Source organism: Camelus dromedarius, chromosome 27, assembly GCF_036321535.1.
Source record: "Camelus dromedarius isolate mCamDro1 chromosome 27, mCamDro1.pat, whole genome shotgun sequence".
Taxonomy (NCBI): Eukaryota; Metazoa; Chordata; class Mammalia; order Artiodactyla; family Camelidae; genus Camelus; species Camelus dromedarius.
The window spans coordinates 2398584-2426533 of record NC_087462.1 but is presented as its reverse complement, the minus strand read 5'-3'; the positions used below and the strand labels follow the sequence as shown (position 1 = coordinate 2426533).

General features: G+C 61.4%; 1 protein-coding gene across 13 annotated transcripts in view; it reads left to right on the top strand.

The window, feature by feature from the left end:
• The window catches only part of PIP5K1C (phosphatidylinositol-4-phosphate 5-kinase type 1 gamma), a 55870-nt gene that overhangs the window by 12198 nt on the left and 15722 nt on the right, over positions 1 to 27950 (top strand). For 11 of the 13 annotated variants that reach the window (XM_031436929.2, XM_064479730.1, XM_031436926.2 and 8 more), the window contains exons 2-8: positions 13593 to 13624; positions 15102 to 15194; positions 16998 to 17128; positions 18010 to 18127; positions 24013 to 24165; positions 25503 to 25802; positions 26123 to 26328. In XM_031436929.2, coding sequence (XP_031292789.1) covers positions 13593 to 13624; positions 15102 to 15194; positions 16998 to 17128; positions 18010 to 18127; positions 24013 to 24165; positions 25503 to 25802; positions 26123 to 26328 — 1033 coding nt within the window. Of the gene's footprint in view, positions 1 to 13592; positions 13625 to 15101; positions 15195 to 16997; positions 17129 to 18009; positions 18128 to 22146; positions 22254 to 24012; positions 24166 to 25502; positions 25803 to 26122; positions 26329 to 27950 lie in introns of those variants that run through there. The other 2 variants (XM_064479728.1, XM_064479732.1) reach the window with 2 other exon arrangements.

The window sequence follows — 27950 nt, the reverse complement described above, 5'->3', positions numbered from 1 at the left end:
GATGACTCTGCCGCTCTGGCTGGCCCCTGGGGTCTGCCGGAGTGTCAAAGCTGGTGGCTCGCACAGGCCCGCCGCACCTTCAGGCCCTGGCCCTGCACCTGGCTGTGACTCCTGGGGCCCCCACAGGAGACGGGTGTGGGTACTGGTGCCCGAGGCCTGCCAAGAACCTGGCACCTGCTCCCTGGGCTGTAGCAGGAGATGTGATTAGGAGCAGCCATCGGAGGAGCAAAGGAATAAAAGAGAAGGTTGAAACCAAGCAGGGGTGTGACTTTTAATAAGCGGCCTCAGCCCATGGTCAGGGAAGGCCTCTCTGAGGAGGAGGTGATGTGTGATCCAGGCCTGGATGGTGAGCTGGGGAAGAGCGTTCTAGGCAGAGGAGAAGTATTTGCAGAGGTCCTGGGACAGGACTGTGTGAGGAGGCCTTGCGGTGGGAACACAGTGAGCAAATGGAGGGGGAGGGGAGTAAGGGGAGGAGGAGTGGGCCAGGAGGGTTCTCCATCTCCATCCACTCTCCTCTCAGGGGCCGTGTGAGACCCAGCTAGCATCAGTTAGCTATTGCTGTATAACAAATCACCGCAGAATTTCATGGCTTAAAACGGGAACAGACATTTATCATGTCACACTTTCTGTGTGTGTGTAATCTGAGGGTGATGTAGCCCCAAACCCCGCGGCTCCATCCCTCACAAAGTCGCAGTTTCAGGCTGGAGGGGCTGCTCCCAGGATGGCTCCGTCTCAAGGCAGTGGGCTCCCCAGGCCGCCTGGGCGTCATCCTACGTGGCAGCCATTCCCTGGGAGAATGCGGGTGTCTACGGCCCTGCTCTCACGGGGCTCCCATGGCCCTGGCCGTGAGCAGGGCGCGGGCACCTGGGGGCCCCACCGCAGTAGGCAGCTTGTTTGTTCTCAGGGCCTCCATTTCCTCTTCTATAAAATGGGGCGATTGTAGCACTTGCCTCACAGGGGGGAGCTGGGCAGTCAGCACCTGCCCTACTCGGAGGGGCCTCAAAGTGCAGGAGCCCCTGTGATGTCCCCGGGGCCCGGACTGGAGGGTGACAGCGGCGGCTCGCGGCTTGCTGGAACCCAGTGCATGTCTGCGGCCCGGCCCAGGCTGCCGGGGAGTGAAAACGCATCTGGGAGGAAACCTGGGCCAGGAAGCCTCGCACGTCAGCCCTGAGACAGCGCGCGACCCTCCGCCCGCCCCGGCGCCGTCCCCGGTGCTGCATCTCCGTCCTCTGCCAGCCCCTTCCCGCGTGCTGGTGCCGGCGCCCGGGCTTCCTCTGCCCGACCCCCAGGCGGGGTGCGGCCCCAGTAGGCAGTCCCAGGCCAGTGGTAGAGCTTCCTTGTCCTGGGGCGTCGCGGGGGGCAGCAGGAAAGAGGGGCCCGTCTGCCCCTACGAGCAGGCGCCTGCCCGAGGGTCAGCAGCGAGGATGGCAGTGCTGAGACGGGGAGACCGAGTCCTCGGGGCTCCCGCAGCCCGGCGAGGCCGAGGCCCGTCACCGCGACCTCTTTAGTCTTGCTGGCTTGCAGGCTTTCTCTGTGAGGGGCCGGGCGGAGGTGTGGGAGCTGGTTCTGCTATGACTGTGAACGAGGAGGGTGCAGCCATGTGCCAGTAAAACTTTAATTATAAATACTGCCGTGGGGGATTTGGTCTGCAGGGCAGGTTGCCAGCCCCGGACTTAACGTATATCCCCCCCCCCCTTCTCGTCAAGCAGCATGAGTTGGGTTTCTGTCTCAACACAAAACATCCTGATACCCCTTCTCTGAGCCCCAGTTTCCCACTCTGAAGAGGAGAGATGGGACGGGCGCTGCTGGGACAGGCCGGGTGGAGGCACCACAGGGCGTGCTGGGCATTCAGTCCTTTGTCTGATGTCCAGCTCCAGACGCGTGTGGGCTGTGTTCCTCACTGCTGACCCCGGAGGCTCCTGGTGGCACTCGCCCTCAGGTTCCTCCATGCAGCCCTCCAGGGTTTCTCGCTCAGCAGATGCTCACAGAGGTCCACTCCATGCCCAGCCCTGGGCCAGCGCAGGGGCACCCAGAGGACAGGGAGGAGTTGGGAGGGCACTGGAGGCGGGTTGCAGCGTGGCGTGCTGGAAGGAGAGGTCCAGGTCATCAGGAGAGGGTAGAGCCAGGACTACCTAGGTCCCAGGATGAGCATGGGGAGGGCTGTGTCCCTGCAGGTGTTCACCACCCAGAGGCGAGGTGAGGAGGTGGGGGTGCAGGCAGCGGTGTGTCCCATGGCTCAGGGGTGGACTTGAGAGACCCGGAGCTGGAAGTGTGGTGGGCTGGAGGGAGGGAGGGGCCAGGCCAGGCAGGTGGTCCTGGGGAGAATTGCCCAGGACCCCAGGAGCACGGAGAAGCCCCGAAGAGCCTTGCGGCTGGGTGGGCTCGTAGTAGCCCTGTGGCATCTCCAGGCGGCTGCCGAGCAGGGGCTGGGCTGGCAAGCCGGCCCGGGTGTGGACTGGACGCAGGCGCTCCTCACCCCTCACCCCAGTGCCCGAATCCTCGGAGGAGCCGTATCTGCCCCCGGTGATGGTGTGGACTTGGTGGGAACGACCCGACCAGGCACGTCAGTGCCCAGGGCGGAGCAAAAGGTGGTCACCAAACACGAGGGGAGCCTGTGCTTCGTGCCGGGCTGGTGCCGGCCCCGGCTGTGACTCTGTCCTTGAGCCCAGTGGAGGTGGGGACAGGCAACCAGATGGCTGCAGGGCCCCGGGCCAGGTGCAGGGAGCACAGTCAGAATGTGGCTCCACCCAGAGAATCAAGGAAAACCTGAGAAAGGGCTTCAGAGGAAGCTGGCTGCTGTGCAGATCAGCCACGCGGCTCAGGCCCTCCTGCGAGCTGCCCTCAGGGGCTCAGTGAGCCTGCAGGGCCCCGGGACCCCCGCAGCCCCGCTCAGCTTACCCTCTGCTAGGGAGACACCCCACCCCCGCCCACCCCAGGGCAGACTTTCTCCTTAATTTCCTCCTAAGGATTCGGTTTGGTCTTTTGCTTTTACGTCTCACCCTCCAGGGCTAGTTTTTGTGCGCAGTGTGACACAGGGACCCCGGGGCCTGGCTGTCTGGGCACCGGGAGCAGCCGCTCCCCTTCCAGCCCCCCGGCCGCCTCGTCCCGCACTTCAAGGGGGTTGCTCTTGGCTCCCAGCAGCCAGTCGGTCTTCCAGGAAGAGGCTGTGGCCTTGGCCCCGGAGGGCAGCCACGACTCCCTCCTCTACAGAGGGCTCTGGAAAGGGACCCAGGCAGGCAGGGATGTTACTCCAAGGGTGAAGGCTGCGTGGCTCCCTGGGGACATCGGTGTGAAGGGATACGAGGCTGGAAACGGGACAGGAGGATGTGAAGTGGGCCGTCCTTGCCGAGGGCCCGGGCTCAGGGCCGGGTGACTGCGCCCCTGGGGCCAGTAGGGGAAGCACGTGTGCTGACTGCCCTGCGATGCTCCCCCTGCATCCTGCCTGCACCTGTGACCGTCCTCAACCGGACTGGCCAACTGAATGTGTGTGGTGAGCAGAAGCAAGTAAGCGGCGCTGTTGGGAACACTAGCAGGTACGTTTGGGGACTGCTTTGTATGTCCAGGCGCATGCTGGGCCCTCCGGCTCCTCTCCGCACCCTGCGAGCTCAATACCGTTCAGCGTGACCGGCGTGTAAACTGGGCTCAGGGAGGCTGAGACTCGGCCAGGCTGGGAGGGGTGCTCCCACGTGTCTCGTCGAGAGCTGGCACCGTCCTGCCTCTGAGGACATGGAGCCTGAGGGGTAGGCTGCCCGTCTGACTCTGAGCTCCCTGGTAGCCAGAGCAAAGGGGGAGACTGGACTGGTAAAAGCTTAATGCCGAGAAAGGAGATGCTGTTTCTTGGTGCTGAGACCTTGCGCGTCTAGATGGCTCGGGTTGATGAGACGCCTTTGCTGAGGAGGCACCCTTCCATTTGTCCCCTGTGCTGTTGTGTAAACGGGGCAGATCGCGTGGCTGCACGGCCAGTTCTCCAAAGGCCTGGCCTCCTGGGAGCACGTTTGCACCCAGGGCACTTGTTTGGGCCTCTGTGTCTCCACCAGCTGATGGTCAGGCAGCCAGAGGTTGGGGAAGGGGCTTGCCCTGGAGCTGGTGGGTCCTGTCAGGCTCTGCATCTCCCACCCCTGGCTACCAGGGAAATCTCACCCCACCACCCCCAAGGCCTGTGGTAGGGGAGTAGTAATACTGTGTCCGCCTTGAGCCCTCCGGACCTCTGCTCTTCAGCCTCCCAGCTGTAAGTCGCCCAGTGATGGTTTCCTCCCAGGGACGGCGAGAGGGTTGGAGGCACGGCTTGTGGGCACCAGCCCAGCTCGGAGGGTGTGGACGTGTGGTAGCCTTTTATTACGGGGAACTTGAAACAGAAGACAGAGCAGACAGGATGGTACAAGGGAATGTCTTTTTATCATGAAATATTTTAAATACCTAGAGAATAATATAATGAACACCCACTACAGGCCCTGCCCCCACCCACACAGCTTTCTGGCCCCGCTGGCACTGCTGATGTTGGACTGGCCCGTTCCCTGTGGGGCTGTCCTGGGCATCCCTGCCCCCACCCACTGGGTGCCAGGAGCCCCCGAGCCCTGATGACCACAGGTGTCCCCAGACATGGGCCAGTGTCCCCTGGGGGTAGGGTCGCCCCTGGAGGAGAACCGCCCCCGGGTAACTCCTTGCGACCCACATGCCTGGCCTGGCCTGGCCTGGCCTCTGCCGGGCCTCCTCTGACCCTTCACAGGAAACGTTCACTGACCCCTGACTTCAGGGATGAACTTGAAAAGCTGTGTTTAACCTACCCGGGAACACGCCGGTGTCTGTTATCTCACCCTGTGGTTTCGGGGTGTTTAGATTCTTTCCTCGTGTAACGTTAATGTTTCGACACGTAGCACTTGCCCCACAGCAGCCCCGGGCCTGGGGAGCGCTCGGGAGTTTGAGCCAGTGAGCGCGTGAGCGAACGGGCGGAGCGCCGTCTGGGGAGTGGGTCGTTGGGGAGAACTTTGCATTCTTTACTTGATTCCATTCACCGTCCCAGATGGTTCAAAGTGATCAATGCAAAGCCACAAGAGAAGAAATAGATATCCAAGAGGCAGAAAATGGTTCATATGAATCGAAGAACAGTTTTTGGAGACTTGCCCTCTGTATTGAAGTTCTCGACCGTTGCCCGCGTCCTCTCACTGTGAGGCCCAGGCGCTGCCCCACGGCTCCAGGTGGTCAGCGGGTGGGGACTTGGAGCTGCTCGGCCATGACTGGTTCGGTGACTCACTGAGCACCTACTATGTGCTGGGCATTGCTCGAGGCTTCAGTTGCCACGTCCACGTGCTGTCTCCCAGGTGTGTCCAGCCACACCCAGGGTGCCCTTCCTGAGCCCCCATCTCTGTGATGGGGGTCCCAGCCCTGCTTCCTCCCACAGCGGGGTCTCCTCGTCCTGGCTGTCCCCCTCTGAGATTGCTCCCCAGTCCATCCCCACCTCCTCATCCCAGCCTCCCCCACCCCGGCCATGCAGCCTGTGGTTATTGTGCTCCTACTGTGTGCCAGGAATCCGGCTAGGTCATGAGGAAGAGCCTGTGGTCAAGACAGTGTGGTCTCTGCTCTCCGAGGAAGGAGCAAGCCAGTAAAGAAGTCAGCTTCAGACAGTGACATGTACCACGAGGGAAATAAAACAGGCCTGGTAGAGGGTGCGAGGGGCGGGAAGGGGCTGGCGTGGTCAAGGAAGGTCTCTCCAGGAGGAGACGTTCAGGCTGAGACCCAAGTGATGGAGGACAGGAGCCACCACATGGAGATGTAGGGCTAGCATGTCCCAGGCAGCAGACACAGCAAATGCAAAGGCCCTGAGGTAGGTACGTACCCTCTCCAAGGTGTGGTGAGCAGGTATGTGTTACAGGAACCTGGGGCGTGGCACACGGGTGCTCAGTAGTGTCCACTACTGCCTGCGTGGTCACTCACACTCTTTGGGTGGAATCTGCTCCAAAATGTGTTTCTCCAAAGCTTACAAACACCTGACATCAAAGGTCAGAATTCCCCTTTAACCTGGAGGAAAAAGATTTTGTTAAAAAAAAATTTCAACTGTGCTGAAAAGTTGAAAGAATCGGGCAGTGGACGCTCACTAATTACCGCCTGGATCCTACAGTTGACATTTTCTCTACTTACTTCATCTGACCGTCAGCCCAGCCATCACTCATGCATCCCTCTCTGATTTTTTGGGTGCATTTCAGAGTTGCAGACATCAGCACACTCCACCAGAAACACTTGAATATGTGTATCGTTAACTAGAGTTTGGTATTTTTCAGCATGTTCTTTGCAGTGTTAACAGCTCTGATCAGCTATTAACTCTAGACTTCTTAGCCTTCCTTGTCATAATACTGGCGCTGTAGGTCTGAGATAATACCAGAACATGGAAGCCTGTATTTCTGTCGCTGTGTGGTGTTGACCCCAGATTCACACCTATTTCTGCGTCACACCAGGTGTGACCCTGGTGAAGGAAAGGTCAGCAGCCCCCTTGTAAATAGTGTGTTGACCAGAGAGGTCATCCAAATCTGACAGGTAAAGATTAACTCAAGTGTGAAACCGGGGCCAGGCAGACACGTAAGAGCAGGTGGTGGGTGCAAAGGGCAGAAGCTCCCCGGTCCTGCCTCTTCCCAGCGTGCTTGCCGTGTGACCCCCAGTGAGTCGCTGGTGTCTATCTGGCCACCTTGCTTTGCTCCATTTAATTCAGTGGTTGGTCACTTGGATTTTGTAAAATTTTGTCTTTTTTTTTTCAGTTTTCATTCTTTTGATTTTTTCTTGTCTTGTGGCACTGGCCTGCGTCCCCCTGCAGTGGTAGCGCTCACAGCCGCGCTCCTTGTCTTGTTGATATTAATGTGTTTGCCTTAAGTGTTTGTTTTGATCTTGTTCAGGGTAAAGCTAGTTCCTACTCCACAACCCACCCCTGTCCTTTTAATTTTTTCCCCTTTCCTCTAGTTTCTTAGAAGTTTTTTGGACATGGCATTCATGTTGAGTCTTGTGGACTGCTTTTCTAGATTCTGAGATGTGATCATAGGGTTTCTCTCCTTAGACTTTTAGGGTAACTTCTTAAGTCTCCAAACTGTGTTTCCCCTTCTGTAAAATGGTGGTAGTGAAGTGACCTATCATTCAATCAGGGGGCCTCTGCCCCCAGTGCTCGCAGGTGCCCTCTGCTTGCCATGGTGGGAACAGACTGTGTGGGGCGAGAGCACGGGTGCAGGCAGGTGAGGATGCTGGCCTTGTGTGTCCAAATCTGCTTGTTTTTCAAGAAACCGAGGTTTTTCTCCAAAACACTGTGATTTTGAAAGTTCACTCAACTCACATCGACACTGTACAGCAGAAAGAAAACCCACGTAGGGGGTTCCCAGTGGCACATAACCAGGGGACGCACTCGTGGGGCACAGGGCTGTGGAGTCCGGGGCGCCTGCATTCAGGCCTGTTGCTTTCCTGTGGGGACCATCGGCCTCAGGTCCCCGTGCAGACTGCGGAGGCCAGTCCCCATCTCACCCGGTCAGTGTGGAGTTAGGGGCGAGTGGGGGGTGTCACGGGTGCTCTCAGCTGCGTGTCTAAATCCTTCTCCTCTCCGAGAGGTAGAGTTTTCGGTGTGGCTGCCTCTCCAGCCTGGGGGTGGGGTTGGTCTGAGGGGCAGGGCCCGTATGGCGGGGGGCAAGATACGTGCTGTCACTGTCGTCGTAAACATCTCATCTGAGGGTTTTCAACCACAGGGGCCAGTGCAGACAGTCCCACCTGGGCCACCCTGCCCCGGGACATCTGCGGCTGTCACAACCGAGGGGCCCCTGGCATCAGGGGTGGCGGGGAGGCTGCTCCACGCCCCACAGCGCCCAGGATGCCCCTGAGAATGATCTGGCGCCCATGTCTCCAGTGCTGGGGGGCCCGGGTTAGCAAATGGAGCCCCCACACTGCTCAGGTACCATGCACCTCCCTCCAGGGAGGAGGGGCCGAGGCTGGTTCCTCCACAAGGTTCGTCCAGGAGGTGGGGGTCCCTGGCAGTGACTCCTGTCCGGTTTGGAGGCAGCCACGTGGACGCTGGATCAGAGCCACATATCCTGGGGCTTCATCTTGTGTGTCTAAACTTCACTCCTCAAGGGGGGATTTTGACTGTGTTTTATTGATGTCTTGTCCAGGATGGGTTGGAAATTGAGGGAAAACCTGGTCCTTCCCTGCAGTAGGTTGGGGGAGCGCCAGCCTGCAGGGTGGGCTGCCCTTCCTGAGGTCAGGCACCTCCGTCGGTCACACGACCTTGTTTCAGGCGTGGGGAAACCGGGGCTGCTTTGCAGCATCCCAGCTGCCGAGGGGCGGGGTCTGGAGCCGGCTCCGCAGTACGCACCCGGGCGGTGTCTTGGCAACAAAAAGGATTCATTCTTCAAAAAAAAAAATTTTTTAATATAGTTCACATACCATAAAATTCACCTTTTAAAATGCGCTATTGAGTGGTCTTTATTATGTTCACTTTGTTGTGCCCCCATCACCACCATCTAAGTCCAGAACCTGCTATCTCATCCAAAAGAAACCTTGTCAGCAGTCACCTCCCCCCCCAGCCCCTGACAACCAGGAGCCCCCTCCCTGTGTCTGGGGACTGGCCTGTTCTGGACGTCTCACATCCGTGGACTCACACGCTGCGTGTCCTTCTGTGTCTGCTTCTCTCCCTGAGCGTCGTGCTCTCAGGGTCCGTCCGTGTGGGAGCGGGTGTCAGGGCTGCTCTCCTGCTCACGGCTGGATAATCCGTCATGTGGGCATTTTTAATGCTTCCTTGCGTGTCAGGAGTCCGAGTTGGACGGAGGGGGTAAAGTGCTCACCCCTTTCTCCCATCCCCAGAGTCGTCCCTGGAACTGGACCCTGTGTATTCCTTTTAGAACCACTCTTAGCATGGAAACATGATACCTGCTCTGGTCAGCTGCTGCTCCGTAACAGCCACCTTAAAGCTTTGTGGCTTCAAACAACACACATTTGCTTGCGATTCTGTGTTCTGGGCTGGGTGCGGCCCGCAGCGTAAACTCCCACAGCTCAGGCCTCCACAGGGGTGCCAGCCCCTCTCCCCCAGCTTGGTCTCCCCAGGGCCCCAGCGTGGACCTCACAGCTCAGGGTTCTCAGAGTGTGGGACCGGAAGGGTCCTGACGCCACACGGTCCCTTCCGTGGAATTCTGTAGCTCAGCGAGTCATGCGGCTGCGGGAACTCGGCCACAGAGCCCTGCTCACAGCTTAGCAAGCAGATTCTGGCTGTGGCTTGTGGGCATCCCGTCCACCCTGGTCCTGGCGGGCCAGGCCTCTGCGGGGGGGAGGGGGTGTGTGTCCCAGCCCTGAGCCATGCCCGTGGAGCGCCAGCCTCCCTGCAGGACTCTGCTCCCGGGGTCAGAGCCCCATGCAGCAGGAGGCCCAAAGGACAGCCAGATAGTTCCAGCTTATCCGGAAAGTGAGCACGCGGCTGGCCCGGTGCTGCTTCCTGGTTTCTCAGCGTTGCAGGCCCGTCTGCCTCATGCTTTCTTGTTTGCTCTGAGTCATGAGGAGCTAGCCCTGTCCTGGACACCAGGCGGTCAGTGCTCTGGGCAACAGCCCTACCCTGGGGGAACAGACCCTGCAGTGGTCCGACGGGTGTCGTGCCCGCTGCCGCCCTTTCCAGCTGGCACTCTCCCCTCTGCACGTGCCTGTTGGCGAGTGACAAAGCAGACCTGGCCCCCTGTAGTTACGGGGATGCAACACACAAGCACCAGGTGGTGCTGGGTGCTGGGAAGATGGACAAAGCCAGAGGTGTGGAGAGAATGGCCTCGGAGGGCAGTTTGGGGCCAGGTGGTCAGGGGACAGCCTCTCTGAGGGAGGTGACCTCTGAGCCAGATCTTGGATGAATCAAGGGGGCAAACCCTGCAAGGGTCTTGGGGAAGGGTGTTTCAGGTTTCAGTGGGGACGGCCTGTGCAAAGGTCCTGGGGTAGGACTGTGCCTGGCATATTGGAGGAACAATGAGGACACCTGTGTTTCTGGAGCAGAGTGACTGAGGGGGAGAGAGGGAGAAGGGAAGGACACGGAGGGGATGGCGGGCAAGTCGTGCAGGGTCTTGGGGAGGACGTGAGCTTTTACCCCAGAGAGGTGGGAACCCTGGAGGGCTGCGGGCAGAGGAGGGGCAGAGCCTGACTCAGGGGCTCACTGACACCCTCTGGTGGCTGCTGCGGGAAGGATGGACTGTGGAAATGAGGGCGGGAGCCAGGGACCAGGGTGGAGGGGACTACACGGGTCCAGGGGGCAGTGACGGGGTCTGAGCAGAGCAGGGAGCAGTGGAGGATCCTGGGTAGACTTCAAGGCGGACCCTAGTGACCTTGCTGAAGCACAGATGCTACGGCCCCTCCCTGGGTCCTTGGTGAGCTTTCTCGGCCTCAGTTTCCATGTCAGATGTGGAGGAGCAGTCCTGTGAGTGCGGGGGAGGGGGTGTGGCGTCCCTCTGTCCGCAGGCCTCTGGGTGTCTGGGGGGCCAGACCCAGCCCCCCCGCACAGCTGTGCCCCCAGATCACCCCCACTCTGCAGTGCCTCTCGCTTCCCCCTCCCCTAGGCTATTTTTAAAACTTAATTTCCTCGAAAACGGGGTGGCTCATTCAAAAGATAATTGGTCACATCTTGGGCTGGGAGAAGCCTGACGTCTTGGCATGGTCCCTGGCCCGGCTGGTGGGAGTGGGCACGGGAACCTTGTGACCTCCTGCTACGGGGTCACCTGGTCACAGGGTTTACCGACAAGGTTCCAAACGGAAATTTCACAGAGTGAGTGCGGCGTGCGGATGGCAGGACTGGGAGGTCGTGAAGGGCTCTGCCCCCGCCCTGTGACCTGGGCCAGTGGGGAGCCCATCTGGGGATATTCGGGGTAGGGGCCGGTCCCTGTTTATCAGCCAGCATGTGAGTCCTACAGAGGCCTGGGGAGGGGGCCCTAGGCACCAAGAGGGGAGACCCCGAGGTGTCACTCAGTCAGCTGGGTGTCCTGAGGGTTTGGTGTTGGCAGGACCACGCTGCCCAACAGGCCTGAGAGTGCAGAGGCCTCGGGAGGTGGGGGTCAGGACCTCAGTGTTGGACCAACTTGGGGGCATGGGGGTGGGCCCTGGGCCCAGCTGCCCCAGGAGGGCAGCTGGCCCAAGTCAGCGACACCAGGGCCCCCAGATGAGGTCTGGAATGTTCCACCCGGCCCACTGCCGCTTCCTGCCTCCTCCCCTCTTCCTTCCCTCACACCCCAGATGCAAGCCTGTGAATTGTTCTGCTGTTGGTCGGCCAACGAAAATATTATATCAGCTTTCCAGCACCTTCCGCCACCGCTTGCCGCCTGCTGGGTCTCGGGATGGGCTGAGCCCAGTTCGTCCCCGGGGCCGGGCTGGGAGCCCCTCACGTCGCCAGTGGGCACATGTGGCTGGTGGGCCCTGTCCTGGTGCAGTCATCAGTCTTCCAGGGCCTGTCAGCTTTGTTCTGCAGGCGGGGTCCTCCTGTGGGGCCTGCTGCCGTGACCGTGGCCTCAGCCCGCTGCCCACACAGCCTGTTTCCCTACCTGGGCCACCCCCTGGGGGTCTCGGCACCCGGTGCCTGGCATGCACAGGTAGGCACCTGGGGGGTGGCCGTTAGGAGTCCACACCCAGCCAGCCTGGCTGCACCACAGCCATCATGTCGTGTTGATGGTTTTTATTGAGAGAATTGATAATTCACAGGTACCATAAAAGTCACTTTTAAGTGCACAGTTCAGTGTTTGTGTCTTCCCCATGTTATGCGGCTGATTCCAGAACATTATCATCCTCCCAGAGGGAACCCCATCCTGCTTAGCAGTCACTGCCCACTCCCCAGCCCTGACCGGAGCTGGGAGTTAGAAGAAGATGGACAGAGTGGGTGTCCTGACCCCTCAACTGGGCCCCTTGGGCCCCTGTCCCTCGTGAACCCAGGCCTGGGTCCTCGGGCCTCTCCCCTCCCCCCCCCACACCCCTCTCAGGCAGCCTGTCCACTCCTGGGGCTGCAACCCTGTCTCCCCTAGATAGCTGCCCACAGCCCTGTCTCCAGCCCGGGCCTCCCCTGAGCTCTGACTTGGGGCCCAGCTGGCCCTCAACGTCCCCACTTGGGAGGCTCACAGGGGCTCACGCTCAGTGTGGCCACCCAGCACCCAGCCATCCCCAGACCCACTGCTGCCCTGTCCCGGTCTCAGCCGAGGCAGCGCCATCCAGTGAGCTCCTCCAGAACCCTTGGTTACTCCTGACTCCTTGTTTTCTTCACTCCGCCTCCGGGAGGCGCAGCCTGTCTGTTCTGGTGTCAGATCTCCCCGGAGTCCGCCCACTTATCACTCGCTCCCTCCACTTTGGCTACCCTGGCCCACCCCGTCATCACCCCCGGACCAGTAGCTCCCACCCTCGCCCCCACAATCTGTCCTCCTCCACAGAGACCACCGGAGGGCGCCTGTGAGGCCCTCATTCAGGGCCCTCCTCTGCCCACAGGGCTGCAGGGGTCCCACCTCCCTGAGGGCAAAAGCCCAAGGCCTCCCTTGCTGCTCTGACCCCCCACCTGCCTTCCAAGTCACCCTCCTGGCCCTCGCTCCACTGTCCAGGCCGTTGTCTGCTCCCCTCTGACTGTGAGCCCTTTGGTGGGGGGGTGGCCAGGTCTGTCCTGGTCACCACCTGCCTCCTGTCTCCAAGCTGACACCTGGCAGAGACGAATGTATGAATTTCCTGTTGCAGATGTGACAGATCACCACAAACTTGGTCTAAAACTGAACAGATTGATTCTCTCACAGTTCTGGAGGTCAGGGGTCCGACTTAGTCCCCACGGAGCTAAACCAAGCGTGGGAAGGACTGGTCCCTCCGGAGACTCCAGGGAAAAGCGGCTCCTGCCTTCTCCAGCTTCTAGAGGCGCCGCATCCCTGGCTTGCGGCCCCTCCCTCCATCCTCACCTCCAGCGGCGCAGCATCTCCCGTCTCTCTCTGACTCTGACGCCCCCGCCTCCCTCTGATGAGGACCATGTGAAGACATGGGTTCCCCCGGGGAATCCAGGGTCACCCCCATCCCAGGGGCCTTAAATTAATCCCGCCTGCAAAGCCCATTCTGGGATCAGAATGTGGACGTCCTTGCTGGGCAGGGGGCGGGCAGCCGTGGATCTGCCGACCACACTCACTGAAGATAATCCTCAGCAGGAGCCTGCATTCTGGGTGAGGACACCAAGCTCAGAGGGGCCAGTGGTTGGCCCAAGGCCTCTCACTGGGGCCCGGGGATTGGAGCGAATGGTCCTGAGAGACGGAACTCGCTGGCCTTCCTGCCAGGAGCCTTCTTCCACAGCCCCAGCTGGGGGCTGTGCGGACGGGAACCAGGGAGCATCCTTGGCTGCCCCAGCCCTGGGCCCCCCGACTGTGCCCTCCAGGCGGCGGGCTGTGCCCTCTCTCCTCCCTGCACCACGAGGCCCAGGCGCTGGCTGCCCTGCTCCTGGCAGCGCTCCGTCAGTCCTGCGCCTCGGCCATCCTGTCTCCAGAACTGTTCCCATGCAGGGTCCTTGGGACCCACCCTGGGGTGCAGGGCATGTGTGGAGGGGATTGCTGACAGGTGGAGGCCCGACCACCTGTCCAGACTGAAGTCTTCCTTCTCTCCCTCAGGTTCGGCCCAGAAAAAGACAACTCCGGTGGAGGTGAGTGTCCTGCGGGCCCCATGCTGACCCGCCTCCCGAAGGCGGACGAGGAAGCTCTGGGCCCGCATCCTGCTCTGTGGCCTCCGTATCTCACTGCACCTCTCTGGTCCCCAGGTGCTGGCAAAGCAAATAAGCACCTGTCATCAGACGGTGAAAGTCCCATCTGTCCTGCCAGCATCTTGAGTTTCAGGGAGGAATGTGGAGGGTGGGGTGGGCAGAACCCCGAGGACCCAGCCCTGGTCACAGGAGGCCGAGGGGGCCTGGAGGGACGGTGCCTGTGCTGGTCAACAGTGCCTCCAGGATGGTGCCCCCCTGGATGCCTCCCACTCCTGTCCCTGGACAGCTTTCCTGCTGATGGCCACTGGCATGTGCATGTGCCTCCTGGCTGTCTGTGGGCCCGGGGTGCCCAGTCCTTGGATAGTTTCCAGTCACTCCTGGTGGCCACCTGCGAGGGGTCCGTGAGCCCTGTTGTCTGAGGAGCTGTGGGCAGCGGGTTAGAGGGATCCTAGGTGTCACACACCTGTGCCTGGAGTAGCAGGAGCCCTGTCACCAACCCCCACCCACAACCCCCACCCAGGTGTCCGCCTTCCCTCCCAGCCAGGCTCCTCTCCAGGATGCCACCGGGCACTCAGGATCTTTCTGAGGAGGGCTTTTTCCACCTGCTGGGGCCCTGGGGGGCGTCCAGGCCCAGGACGGGGGGCCAGCGAGGGGTGCAGAGCTGGGTGGCAACAAACCTTCCCTGAGGAGAGCCCGCCCCCTGGTGGCCAGCGTGCAGAACAGCCTGGTCTGAGCTCTCGGAATGGTGGCAGGTACACAGCAGGTGTTCCTTAAATATCAGTAACTAGTGGAGCCACAATTCCTGTCTGCTGGCCAGCCTTGGGCCGCTGCTCTGAGCTGGCTTCTGTGGCCCTCCAGGCCCCCAGGCCCCGTACGCCATCCTCCCCCTGTGGTGTCACACACGGGGCCAGTGGCTTCCAGACAACTTTGCTGGGATGTCACAACTGCCGTATCTGGCCCTTAGAGCTTGCGGGAGCTGACCCACTCCCAGGCCAGCGGGACCTCCTCGCTCAGGGAGGAGATGCTGTTGGCAGTCATTCCAACCCAGAGGGTCTCGCCAGGGCCGTGTCTGGGGACATCTGTGGTCGTCAGGACAAAGGGCTTCTGATATTGAGGGGGTGGGGCCAGGGATGCTGCTCCACACCCCCCAGCACCCAGGACGCCCGCAGCCAGTGACCAGCCGGGTGTCAGCAGTGCTGAGGGAAGACCTGAAACTGGGGCTCTTCTCCCGCTGCCTGCAGGTGGACGGGGTGGCCAGCCTCCTGCTTTTCTGGAGGAGCGGGAAGTCCTGGGCCTGGTTTGGCCCACACAAAGCAGCCCCCGCCCTGGGCCCCACAACAGGCACAGCCCTTTCCTGCCAGGATTGCCCCAGCACCCTGGCCCCCGCCCGTCTTGAACACTGCCTGCTTCTCTCCTCCAGGCCCCGCTGATGACAGGACAGCCAGGCCCTGGCCACGGGAAGAAGCTGGGCCATCGGGGAGTGGACGCGTCCGGAGAGACCACCTACAAGAAGGTTCCTGCTCTGCGCTCGGCCGGCGGGGCTGGCGAGGAAGCCGGGGGCGGGCGTGGCGTTCAGCTGCAGGCGGTTGCTCTCGGTCCAGGGAGGCCCCTGCTGCATGTCATCCTGGGGACAGCTGGTCACCAAGGCTGCAACCCCCCCCCCCCCCGCCCTGCTGGCTAGTCTAGAGAGGAGACCACAGCTTGGAAAGCGGGGCTGAGGCAGCGGTGAGGGAGGCTCTGAGGTCAGGTTGGGCCAGGGCTGTTCCGGGAGCTGGGACCATGGCTGCTGGTCCCCCCGCCTTGTCGCACCTCCTAATACACCCGCTCTGCTGAGAGCGGGCACGCCCCCAGTGAGTCACGCTTTTGAAGTGCACAGTTTGCTGGTTTCTAGAGCATTCAGAGCCATGCAGCCGTTGCCGCAGTCAATTTTAGAACTTTTCTGTCGCCTTGAAAAGAAACCCGTCCCCAACAGCAAGTACCCCAGGCCCCCCCCAAGCCCCTATACCAGGAACCCACTTCCTCTCTCTAGGAACTGGCCTGTTCCGGACGTCTCACATCCATGGACACCCACTGTGCCCTTCTGTGTCTGCTTCTCTCCCCGAGCACCGTGCTCTTGGGGTCCGTCCCCGTGGCAGCGGGTGTCAGGGCTGCTCGCCCTCCCCGGCGGAGCGATGCTGCCTCGTGTGGAGGGGCCTGTTTCCTGTATCTCCTCCTCTATTGCTGGGCGCTTGGGTTTCCGGTTTTCAGCGACGGCAACGCTGCCGGGCAGGCCTGCGTGCGGGTGTCTGTGAGCCGTGCTTGTCCGTCTCTGGGCCGCACACCTGGGCGTGGAGCCTCTGGGCCCCGCAGGCTCTGTGGGAGGAGCCTCAGACTGCCGGCAGCGGCCGCCCATTTTCCATCCCCAGCGGCCGAGCGGGGGTCTCCATCCTCCCATCCCCTTGCCACCAGCTGTCCGTCTGTCTGATCACGTCCCTCCCAGGGTGTGGGAAGCAGGTCTCACTGTGTCTCCACCTTCGCCTGTGCTCTTGGCAGTCTGTGTGTCTTCTCTGCATAATCCTGTTCAGTCGATGGCATCTTGAGGGAGTGGATCTCAGGGGCTTCAGGAGAAGTGCCTGAGGCCGGGCGACCTGGCGCGGGGGAAGGGCTTGCTCCTGGGACGGGGCCACTGTGGGTCGAGGGACTCTTCTCAGGAGGCGCCTTGCCTAGAGCTCAGGGTGAGGGTGACGTGAACGGCAGTGCTGAGAGAAGTACACGTGCTTCTGCAGGTGGGCAGGCGTGCCGGCAGCCCCAGGAGGGCCGGCACTGTCGCCTGTGCCCCCCACTGGGGTCAGAAGCTGAGGTGTGGAGAGGCAGAGCTGCCCCCGCTGTGGCAGGGCAGAGCTCCTTGAAGGCGGGCAGGAGGAGCCCAGGTCTGCGGACGTGGAGCCCCGGCCGCACTGCGTACAGGGCCTTCCCCTGAGAGAGCCCTGCCAGCGGTTAGACCCCTGCTGAGTTGGGGCAGTTTTAAGATGTGAGAACTTTCTAGAATTGATAGAAAATAGGCCTTGGGGCCCTGAGAAGTGGTGTTGGCATCTCAGCTAGGCCTCTTCCTTGCTGTATGACCTTGTGCACTGAGTGACAGGACCGAGGGCAGTGTGTCTGATGGGCCTGGAGGTGCCTGGGGGCCCCACGGGGGTGGGTGTCAGGGACCGAGCTGCCAGATACTGCCCTCATCCCTGTCCCGAGGGGGCTTCCCATCCTGCCTCTCACCCTGGTGGCCGGGTAGGGGATGGGGATCAGCTCCGGGGGTCTTGATGCGGCTCGGTTTCTCCCACAGACCACGTCCTCCACCTTGAAGGGGGCCATCCAGCTGGGCATCGGCTACACCGTGGGCAACCTGAGCTCCAAGCCAGAGCGTGACGTGCTCATGCAGGACTTCTATGTTGTGGAGAGCATCTTCTTCCCCAGGTGGGTCCAGACCTGGCCCGCACAGGCAGCCTCCCAGGGCCGCAGCCTCGCCCTGCAGACAGACAGCCGCAATGGGAAGCAGACTTCAGATCCTCTGAGCTCCTTTCTCTGCCCACAACAGCAAAGGCCCCTCCTGGAGTCGCCTTGGCTTTGCGGTCCAGCCCTTTGTCAGTCAGGATATCAGTCAGCTGCTAAACCAGCAGGATGCAATATAATGGTGATTTTTTAAAAATAGGAAAAGATAGAAGTTTGTTGTTTCTCTTTCTATCCCTCCCTCTCTCCCTCTCTCTCTCTCTCTCTCTCATACACACACACACATGCACAGACAGGCAGTCCAGGGCTAGTTGGGTGACTCCACGATGTTGGGGCCCACATTCCTTCTGGCTGCTCTGCTCTTCCGGGAGCTCTTTGGGATCTTCAGTGTGCTGCTTTATTAACCACTGTTCCCTGGTGGCTGCGCAGGCTCCTGCCATCGCACCTGCATTCCCACAGCACAAAGGAGGAGGAGAGCACATACCCCTGCCCTTTATGGGTATGACCAAGAAAGGATGCGTGTCATTCCTCCACCACTCACAGCCGATTGGCTGAGCACAGTCCTCGGACCACACCAGCAGGCTGCGGGAGAGGCTGGAAGTGGTCTTACTGTGGGTGGCCGTGTACCCAGCCAATGCCGTGGGCTCCGTTGCTAATGAAGGAAAGGAGGGTAGTCTTTAGGGGACAGCCTGAGACCGGCCAGGGCCCTTTGTCCCATCAGGAGCCCCATGTTGCTTTTTGGATTGGATTAGCCATCTAGGGGCCTGGGGGAGGCGGGGCGTCAGGTTGGGGAGGGGAGAAGCACCCAAGCCATGGACCCTCACAGGCTTCCCTTGCTCCCTCTGCAGTGAAGGCAGCAACCTCACCCCCGCCCACCACTTCCAGGACTTCAGGTTCAAGACCTACGCACCCGTTGCCTTCCGCTACTTCCGGGAGCTCTTTGGGATCCGGCCGGATGACTACTTGGTGAGCTGACTGGCCTGTGACCCAGCGTGAGCCTAGACTCAGTGGCTCAGGTCGCCACCTGTGTGTCGTCTCTGGGTCTCTGTGGGACGGACCATGGGTGCAACATCACTGGCCTTCTGCGTGGGTTGTGATGGGGGTGGGCGGGGCGGGGGCCTCAAGGGAACTCAATTGGAGGTGGGTCTCTTCTAAGCCCCCTGCGTCGATGGCAGGACTCGGCCCATGCTGACGGCCAGCCGGGCACCTCCTCCCTCCACGCGGCCTCTTAGTCAGAGCGTACCCTGGGGAGAGCTGGCTGGTACCACAGATGTTAGCACCTCCCATGCACATCCTAGGGGGACTGCCCATAACAGACCTCGCCTGCGCTTGGGGCACCAGCCTGGACTCTGTCGCCCCGGTTCCTGGCTTTAGGCTCTCAAATTAGAAAAAGCAAAACCTAGGCCAGGCTCGTTGACCTTGCACCCATGGTCAGGACTCCTGGAGGCCATGTACAGACGGTGCCTCATGGCAGCAGCGCCGGGGTCACCAGCCAGAGTCTGCGCTTCCGAAGGTCCGTGGTCTGCTCCACACCCACCTGGTCACTGTCCACGCCCACCTGGTCACTGTGTTGTAACTTCACACCAGGGAGGCATCCGTTTCTGATCCTCTACCTGCCACCCCTAGGGGTCAGCCCGTCCCGTGTGCCTGGAGGGCCCTGGCTGTGCTCTCAGTGTCCCCATCTGGTTTTTAGTCTGTGGGAAACTGGAGTTGGCTCCGGCTAGGAGCACGTGTCACCCAGGGCTCTCCAGCTCCGGCCAGTGCCCAGGAGTCATGGCACCCTGGCCCAGGCCAAGGCCTGGCACTCTGACTGCAGCCTCATGTCCCGCTCGTGGCTTCTCCCCTCCTGCCCCCGTCCCAGCTCCTTGAAGACATTCCCATTCGTTTGTGAGCTTTGCAGAGTGAGAAGTGTTCAGTGTGGAGCCTGGTGGTTCCACAGTAGACGTGACACCTGGTCACCTAGACTCTCAGCGCGTCCCCGGAAGGGGAACCCACGACATTATCCACAGTCAGAGAAACGGTCTCAGTGTCCATTAGTGGGAAGCAGACCAGTGGAGCTGGTGTCCACAGAGGGGAGCTGGCAAGGGCCTGATCTCCAACTTGATAAGAGAAGCATGGGAGCCTCGGGTCTGGCCCCACCTGGGTGACCTTCAGCCTGCGTTCTCCTTGCTTTTCTGAGGGGGAGCGTTCCCGTGTGCGTGTCCCGCCCCCAGGGCCCCGACAGGCTGGCCGCAGCCCTGCGACCTCCAGCACAGGCCGCAGAGAGGAGGGAGCCTGGAAGGGCAGCTGGAGGAAGGAGATGGCCTGGGTGTTCTGAGCCCCGGGGCCCTGGCTTGCTGGAAACTCGATGGAAGGTTTAGACCTGGGGCATCTCTGTTCTGGGAATGCAGAGGGTGGGAGCAGGTGGAGTCGGCTGTGGGAGCAAGCAGGGAATGCAGCACAGAAACGGGGTGCTGGGCGGAGGGCAAGCAGAGCCCCCCAGCCTGCGGGCTGGTCGCTCTGAGCTACAGGAGTGAAGCCCACGCAGCGGGCGGGGGGCAGATCAGGCGCCCGGTCGCAACCCCAGCCTCCCCTCTGCCTTCCCCCACCCCGGGGTCCTCCCTTCTCCACAGCCATGGCCTCAGCCCCCGGTGGCAGGAGTCCCTCTTCTGGCAGCAGCACCAGGCCTGAGTTTTATGGGGTACAGTCATTCTCCCCACTTGTGAGACTCCTGTGCTGTCCGGGGTTTAAATGCCCCTTAACCTCCGCTCAGGGCAGCAGGTGTGAGGCGGGAGGTGGGGGCCGTGTCCTGAATCCGAGCTCGCCTGTTGGCCTTGGCGCCAGTGGAGGAGGGGCACGCCCGGGGGCGTCTGCCCGTGGCCCCATTCTGACGTCCGGACTGTGGGTCACCGGGCTCCAGAGCCCCTGCTTGCCGCTGCCCCCCGTCAGGGCAGCGCCCAGTGAGGCCCGAGACCCACGGCCTCAACCGAGCCACCCGCCAGAGGCAGCTGTCGGCCGTTGTGTTGCAGAATGTTCTCTGCTCACAGACTGAGTTTGTACAGGGCTGGGCACCTCTTCCTGCTGCTTTCCCACTTGGTGTGCCTCTCGTGCAGCGTGGTTGCTGTAACTTGTGCCCAAAGGTGGCGAGAGTGGCTGAGGGTCCGGGGCTGGCCTGGCAGAGGGTACGCCTGGGCAGGGGCCTCTGTGTTCCATGGATGTTTGTGGCTCCTGGCTGTGGGCAGAGCTGGGCGGACAGATGGCCGAGCAGGTGCTGGCTGCAGCTTGCAGGCATCCTGCTCCCACCCGCCATCTTCCTGAGCCGCTGGGAGTCCAGTCAAACCTGCTGTCCAGTGTGTCAGAATCCGGCCACTTCTCACCCTCCACTGGCACCCCTGCGCAGGACCCCACAGCCCCCGGGCACCCCGTCAGCCTCACACCCAGAGCCCTGAGCCCTGAGCCTCCTCTTCAGGCACAGATCACATTGGGTCACTCCCTGGCTGTCCTCACACTCGGAGTAAAAGCCGACCTGCTCGGCCCAACCCCGGGGCCCTTCCTGAGGCCGCTGCACTGTCCCCTGGGTCACCCAGCCACATCAGCCCCTTCCCTGTCCTGTCCTCCAGCCAAGTGCCCCTGCTTGGGGCCTTTGCATAGGCTTTGCCACCTTCTTTTGCTCACATGTCAGGTCCTCAGAGGGAACATCCTTCCTTGGCCACCTGGCCACTGCAGCAGCCTTCATCACCTCTGCCCTCTGACCCCACGGGATGTTTCTCTGTGTCCTCTATCACCATTTCACACACCATTTTACTATATTTGGTCTCCACTAGAATGTCAGCTCCAGGAGGCAGGGATGCAGCCTGTTTGCTTACTGCTGTGTCCCCAGCGCCGAGACCAGGCCTCAGGAATCTTGGCGTGAGGACTGACTGTCTCCCCACTGCTCCAGGGGAGATGCCCAAAGTGTTAGTGGGTCATTCAGGGCGGCCCCCACCTGGGCCCCTGAGTGACAGCAGGGAGCCCAGCCCCAGCCAAACCCTCAGCAGAGGCACAGTGTGACTGAGATGTGGGGGCTGCTTGTTAGTCGGCATACCCTGGCCTTTGCTGACTGCAACATGAGCTGGCTTCCGGCTCCACCACACTGGGTGGGGTTGATAGCCTCGCCCATTACCACCTCTCGAGGCTGAGATCAGACATCAGTGCACCAGGGGGTACATGGAAATACGCTTGGGTGTCAGATTGTATTGAGAAAGTGGCAGGTGGCTTTTGGGCAGGGGACCCAGGAAGGCCTCCCTTGTGCCTGATTCTGCCTCTCCTGGTGCTCCTGGGGGTCAGTAACACATAAGAAGTGGGAACAGCATGCATCAAGTCAGTTCAAGCCAGATTATGCTGGGTAACAAACAGCACCCCCCCCCCCCGCATTTTTATGGCCTAAAATGCAGTGGTGTTTCTTGCTCACACTTTGTGTTCACCCTGGTTTGGCTGGGGGCCGTGTTCATCAGTGTCACTCAGGGACCCAGGCTGACCAAGCAGCTCCCACCTCAAATGTCTGGTCTCTGCGGCAGAGGGAGAGTCCTGGAGGGCTCACAGCAGCATTTCAGTCCTCCAGCCTGGGAACCTCTCACCGCTTCACTCACAGTGCACTGGCCAGTGCTCGTCAGGGCCTCACCCGGCCCAAGAGATCAGGCAGTGCAGCCCTGCTCTGTGTCCGGAAGGTGCAGGGCTGAGACTAGGTGGTGGTGGGTGGGACCTAGGGCCAGCCGTTGGTGGGCTCTGAGGAGCCCTGGGAGTGGGCTCCAGCTTGTGAGCACCCCAGCACCTAGGCCTATGGACATATAATAGCCTTTGGCTCAAGGGCTTGGGCTCCCAGAGGCAGCTGTGGCTTCAGGCATAGCTGGATCTAGGAGCTGGGCCAAGAGCAGCAGGGCTCTGTGTGTTTCCCTGCTTTTCTCTGCAGGTTAGAAAGGTGGCCCCTTGCAGCCTGTCATCCCAGCTCTGCCTCCTGGTGTCCACATACCACCTCTCCCAGAAGGGCTTAGGTTGGCTCTACCTGACCTGAGGACACATGTCCATTTCTGAGCCAGTTGCTGGATCGGGGAATGCAGTCTTCTGAGAAGCCTGGGTGTGTAGCTCCTTGAGTCCTGCAGGCCCCCTGGCTGGTTGGCTCCAGTGGCAGGTGTCATGGCCCTCACGTCAGTGCAGGGCCATGGTGTCTGGGCAGCAGCCGTGGCCATGCCGCCTCTGCCTCTTAGGCTGATGCCTCCAGTCCCTGGGGAGGCCATGGCTCTGACAGGCACCTGCCCCACTCATAGCCCCCTGATGACAGATGTGGTACGTGACACCGACTCTGGCATCCCTGCAGCACCACGACCTGCCAGGTCTCAGTGGCTTCCGGGCTTGGCCATGGCTGGCTGGGAGGTGGGGGAGCCCCTGACTTCCTGCGTTGCCCACCAACCGGGGTGCGCTGACTGCTGGGGTACGGGGCTCCCCCTGCCTGTGGCCCCGGCAGAGTCAGGCTGAGCTCTCCAGCAAGCAGTCACGGGGTCAGGCCACATCCCAGGCTTGAGCTCCTTGTTCGGGGTCAGTTGGCTCTTAACCCCCAGAGCTGGCTGGTTTGTGTGGGCCAAGTGGGCATCTCGAGGGGCGTGTACAGAGCCGAGGGGGCCCCTCTCTGGGGCTGCTTTCTTCGAGGGTGGGCAGGGATCTCGGGGCCAAGCCTCGTCACAGCCCACTTCCCACCCAGTGGCATGGCCACCTTGGCCGGGGGCCAGAAGGGCGGCGTGGCTCGGAAAGCAGTTTCTGGAAGGGACACATCACTTCCATGTGCTGCTGTGCCCAAGCCAGTGTCCCAGCCTCACCTAACTCGAGGGCCTGGCACGTCGCCATTCGCTGGGGCAGGGGCAGCACTCGTGACACTCCCGTGTCCGCCCCACCTCCAGCCGCAGTCCTGAGCTGCTGCGGTCTCCGTGTCCACACGGCAGATGTTCACCCGACATTTACCCCGTGCTGGGCCTCGTCCATGAATCCCAGCGGTGCTCAGTAGATTGGGGGGTGCCAGGGACAGAAAACCTGATCCAAACAGCCTTAACCCCAACAAGTACTTCGTTGACTCAGCTGAAAAGCCCTACAGGCCTCGCTCTTTAATCATTTGCTTAACAAATTGAGCACCTACTGTATGCCAGGCACTGGGGATCCCTCTTGTTACGTGAACAAAATCACCTGAAAATCCCTGCTTTCTCAGAACTTACTGTCTGATGGTGGGGAGGGGGTGTGGGCCAATGGGCAGTGAAGACGGAGGCAGAGCTTGGACGTGGGTGGGAAGAGGAGGCTGGAGAGATGCGAGGGGCCAAGCAGGGCTGCTCACCAGAGACGCAGCTTCTGTCTCTGCCTAGCCAGTGCCTGGCTTCCGTCCCAAAGATCACCGTGCGGTCCAGCATGGCTGCTGGGGTTCCAGTCAGCGCCCTGGTGGGAAAGAGAGAGGAGTTCAGACACCAGATTCTGTCACCCGTTTAGGAATCCTTCCCAGGTCCCACTTAGCAGCTTCTGCCCACGACTCACTGCCAGAGCTGATGTGGCCACACCAAGCTTCAGGGGAGGCTGGGAAGCCAGCCTTGGCCAGGGGTGTTGGCACCCAGCACGGTCAGCTGTCTGTCACAAACAGGAGAAGGAACATGCTCTAGTAGATTAGCACTCAGGCTGCAGGCTTAGCCCGGGTTTAAATCCTTACTGTGTGTCCTTGGGCCAGTCAGTCTCCCCCGCAGAGCCTCAGTTTTCTCATCTGTAAAATGGAGCTAACTGGTTCTGGGGTTGTCTTCCAGGCCTTGGGCCTGGGAAGGGGGTGTTGGTGACCCTCCACGCACACTTACTGTCCCCCTTTTCAGTACTCGCTGTGCAACGAGCCACTGATCGAGCTGTCCAACCCCGGCGCCAGCGGCTCCCTCTTCTACGTCACTAGCGATGATGAGTTCATCATCAAGACGGTGATGCACAAAGAGGCTGAGTTCCTGCAAAAGCTGCTGCCTGGTTACTACATGGTAGGGCCCGCGGGAGTCCTCCAGCCCGGTCCCCCAGCCCAGACCTCACAGCCCTCCCTCCTCTGCCTGGGGAGCCCTGGGCACCAACCAAGACAAGCCTTCCTGGGTCTCTGAGCCTCACCCGCGAGCCCCATCCTATGCAGCGGAAACTGCTGTCTGGGCCCTGGTGGCCATCCCCCACCACCCACTCCCCTGAGTCGTAGGTCCCAGAAATCTTGGCTTTGGGCCTCGTGTCTCAGCAGCCTGTGACTCAGAGAAGCCCTGGGGAGATGGGCTGGGCTGCCAGCTGGCACCTCTGGTCTGCGTGTGACGCAGACCCGAAAGCATACTCAGGCCCCTGGGCAAGGGAGGGAGCAGGAGCCTCAGACCCTAGCCCCCAGCAGCAGGGGTCCTGACATGCACACTGATAGGAGTGGGGACCCGCCTGAGTGCCAGCCTACCCTGCTGAGACCGGCCTGGCTGGCTTGGGGATCGGCCACACAAACCTCAGCACAGATTGTGGCCTGTCTCCCTTGTGGTGGTCCTGCACCCCTCACTCTGCCATGTGTGATCTTGGGTGGGACCCCTGGCTCTTCTAGACAGGGGGAGTCAGCAAACTTCTGTAAAGAGCCAGACTGTAAACATCTTCAGCTTTGTGATCAATGGCCTCTGTCCCCTTGGCTCAGCTCTGCAGTTGCAACCGGAAAACTGTGTGAGTGAGTGGGCGTGGCCAAGTGCCAATAAAACTTTATTTGTGGACAATGATGTGAACATTTTGTATAATTTTAACATGTCACAAGATGCTGTTTTTCTTTTGGTTTTATCAACTTTTAAACAATGTAAAACCATTCTTGGCTCCCAGTTATACAAAAACAAGTGGCCAGGTGGATTTGGCCCCTGGGCCTGCGTTTGCTGACCGCCCCCCGCCCTGGACACACCTGGAAGCCATGCCCCCTGTTCCCCCAGGGTGGGCTGTGGGGGTGGGACAGCTGGGTCTGAACTGGTGGGAGGCCAGGCCCAGACGCCTTGGGAGCGTCGCCTGGGGCTCTTTATCCAAAGTCCGTCTCTCTCTGGGCCTGGCTCTGTAGAAACAGACCCTCCTGGGAGCTGCAGTTGGTGGGGAGGGGGAGCGGTCAGCCCGTATGTAGTCGGGGTCCTGGGGGCATGGAGTGAGGGGCCGTCCTCGGGGGAGGTGGTCAGGGCAGGCTTCCTGAGGAGGCGGCTCCTGGCCTGAGACCTGAGGAGCAGCTGGAGGGGACAGGGGAGTCAAGGATGCGTGAAGTGCCATTGAGGTAGGAGCCAGCTCTGTCCCCGAGCTTGGGGCACAGGAGCGGCTACAGCATCACCTCCCCCCGCAGAACCTCAACCAGAACCCGCGGACGCTGCTGCCCAAGTTCTACGGGCTGTACTGCGTGCAGTCGGGCGGCAAGAACATCCGCGTGGTGGTGATGAACAACGTCCTGCCGCGCGTCGTCAAGATGCACCTCAAGTTCGACCTCAAGGGCTCCACGTACAAGCGGCGCGCCAGCAGGAAGGAGAAGGAGAAGAGCCTGCCCACCTACAAGGACCTGGACTTCATCCAGGACGTGCCCGAGGGGCTGCTGCTCGATGCCGACACCTTCTCCGCGCTCGTCAAGACGCTGCAGCGCGACTGCCTGGTGAGCAGCCCCGGCCTCTGCGCCTGTGGGACGGGGCGCTGGTGAAAGCTGGCGCGGCGTGAGCCGAGGGCCGCAGGCTGCACTCCCGTTCCTCCGAAGCAGCCCGTGTTTCAGGGCCCTTCGCTTAAAGTGCGTGTCAGGTCCCGGCCCGTGAGTGCGGGCCCCGCGCTGGCCTCCCCCACGGGCAGCCGCTTTGTAGGGAAAAAGAAGGCCCTCCAGGCTCTTCATGGCCCGTTAGGGTGGAGGAAGCAGGGATGCGGCAGCGCAGGCAGGCCTGGGTGGGGTGGTGAAGGCTCGGCCCCTGACCCCCCGCCCCGCAGGTGCTGGAGAGCTTCAAGATCATGGACTACAGCCTGCTCCTGGGCGTGCACAACATCGACCAGCAGGAGCGGGAGCGGCAGGCCGAGGGCGCGCAGAGCACCGCCGACGAGAAGCGGCCGCTGGGCCAGAAGGCGCTCTACTCCACAGCCATGGAGTCCATCCAGGGCGGGGCCGCGCGTGGGGAGGCCATTGAGACCGACGACACGTAGGTGGCAGGGCCGGCGGGGCTGGAGGACTTCCCACTCCATCACCTCTGCCCTCACCCCCTTGAGGCGAGAAGTGGCAGGGGGTATTGGCGAGGACAGTGACAGAGGGACAAGTCCAGAAGCCCGGCTGACCAGTTCCTCTTTTGTAAACCAGACGGCAGCATCCCCACCCCACCCCGAGCCCGTGAGGGTCGGCCAGTGAACGCTCAGCGGGGCCAGGTGTTCTGACCACGGCGCCCAGGTTAATCAGTCAGTAGACTGAGGTCATCGGCCCCTGTGGAAAACAGACCCCCCTCCCTCCTGTGGGGCCTGCAGGTCGGGTTCAAGCCCCACTGTAGGAAGCCGTACTGGAAGGGTGTGGAGGCACGGCCAGGAGAAGGGGGCACGGCCAGCGGGGAGGGAGCCCTTTTATAGCAAGACACCCGACCCAGGATCCCGAGGGGCCGGGCTGGCAGTGCTCCTTCCACACCGATGACAGGAGGCTGGAGGGGCGAGCAGGCCCTAGAGTTACGGGAGGGGCATGTCTCCCCACCCCACACGCCCAGCCGACCTGGTCCTGCCCCGCGGGCTCGGGGTTCTGTCTCAGAGACCTCCTCAGGGGTTCTCCCCACCCCCGTGCTCACGTTCAGGGCCCGGTCGTTCTCTGTGGGGCGTCCTGGGTGCCGTGGGGTGTGGGGTGGCATCCCTAGCCCCGCCCACTGGATGCCAGGAGTCCCCCCATCGTGATGACCATAGATGTCCCCAGACATAGTGTCCCCTGGCAGCAGGGTTGCCCCAGATGGACACTGCTGCTGTAGGCAGGTGTCAAGGTTGTCCCCTTATAAGAAAAAAAAAGATGAGCACACTGGGGACCGGCTGGGCCCTCCACTTCCGTATCCTGGTCAGGCCTCGCGGGGAACCTGGAGGGGGAGGGTGATGTCCCCCCATCTTCAACTGGGAAAAGGAGGCTCAGAGGTGGGGGCGGCCTTCAGGGTGCACCGCAGGGGCCAGGGCCTGACACCAGCCCAGCTGTCACACTGGGCCACCAACCGCAGGGCCCTGGCTGGGTGAGGCGGGGGGACACGTGAGCTGGCCCGAGCTCAGCCGTCTGGCATTTGTAGGGTCGGTACAGGGCCCGGCGGGATGGCAGGGACAGCAGGTGAGCTCGGGTGTGGAGTGTGGCTGGCAGAGCCTGGCTGGGGGTGCCTAGGCTGGTGGGTCTGTGGCCATGGTGACTTCAGGACAGCCGGTGCATCGTGCAACTTCACTAACTGCTGGGCCGGCTCAGCCTGGGCTGCGTGAGGCCTTTAACTCTCCAGGCTGCATCTGGAAGCCATGGCCCTGCCTCTGTGCGTGTGTGTGTGTACATGTGTGCATGTGTGTGCCGGCACGTGTGTGAGTTGCACGTATGCACGTGTGGATATGTGTGCACCTTAGTCTCATGGCTAGGACCCCCTGGCAGCCTCCAGCCTCCAGCTTTGAATCTGTGAGCTGGCCAGGAGGCTGCTCCATCCCGCACCAAGATGGGGTTCCTGGGTGCTGGGTACCCCTCTGAGGGTCCGCAGTCAGGCTGCCACCTACAGGGCGCCTGTAGATCCTCCGGCCCCAGGCTGCATCAGTCCTGCCTGTTCCTCCCTCCGTC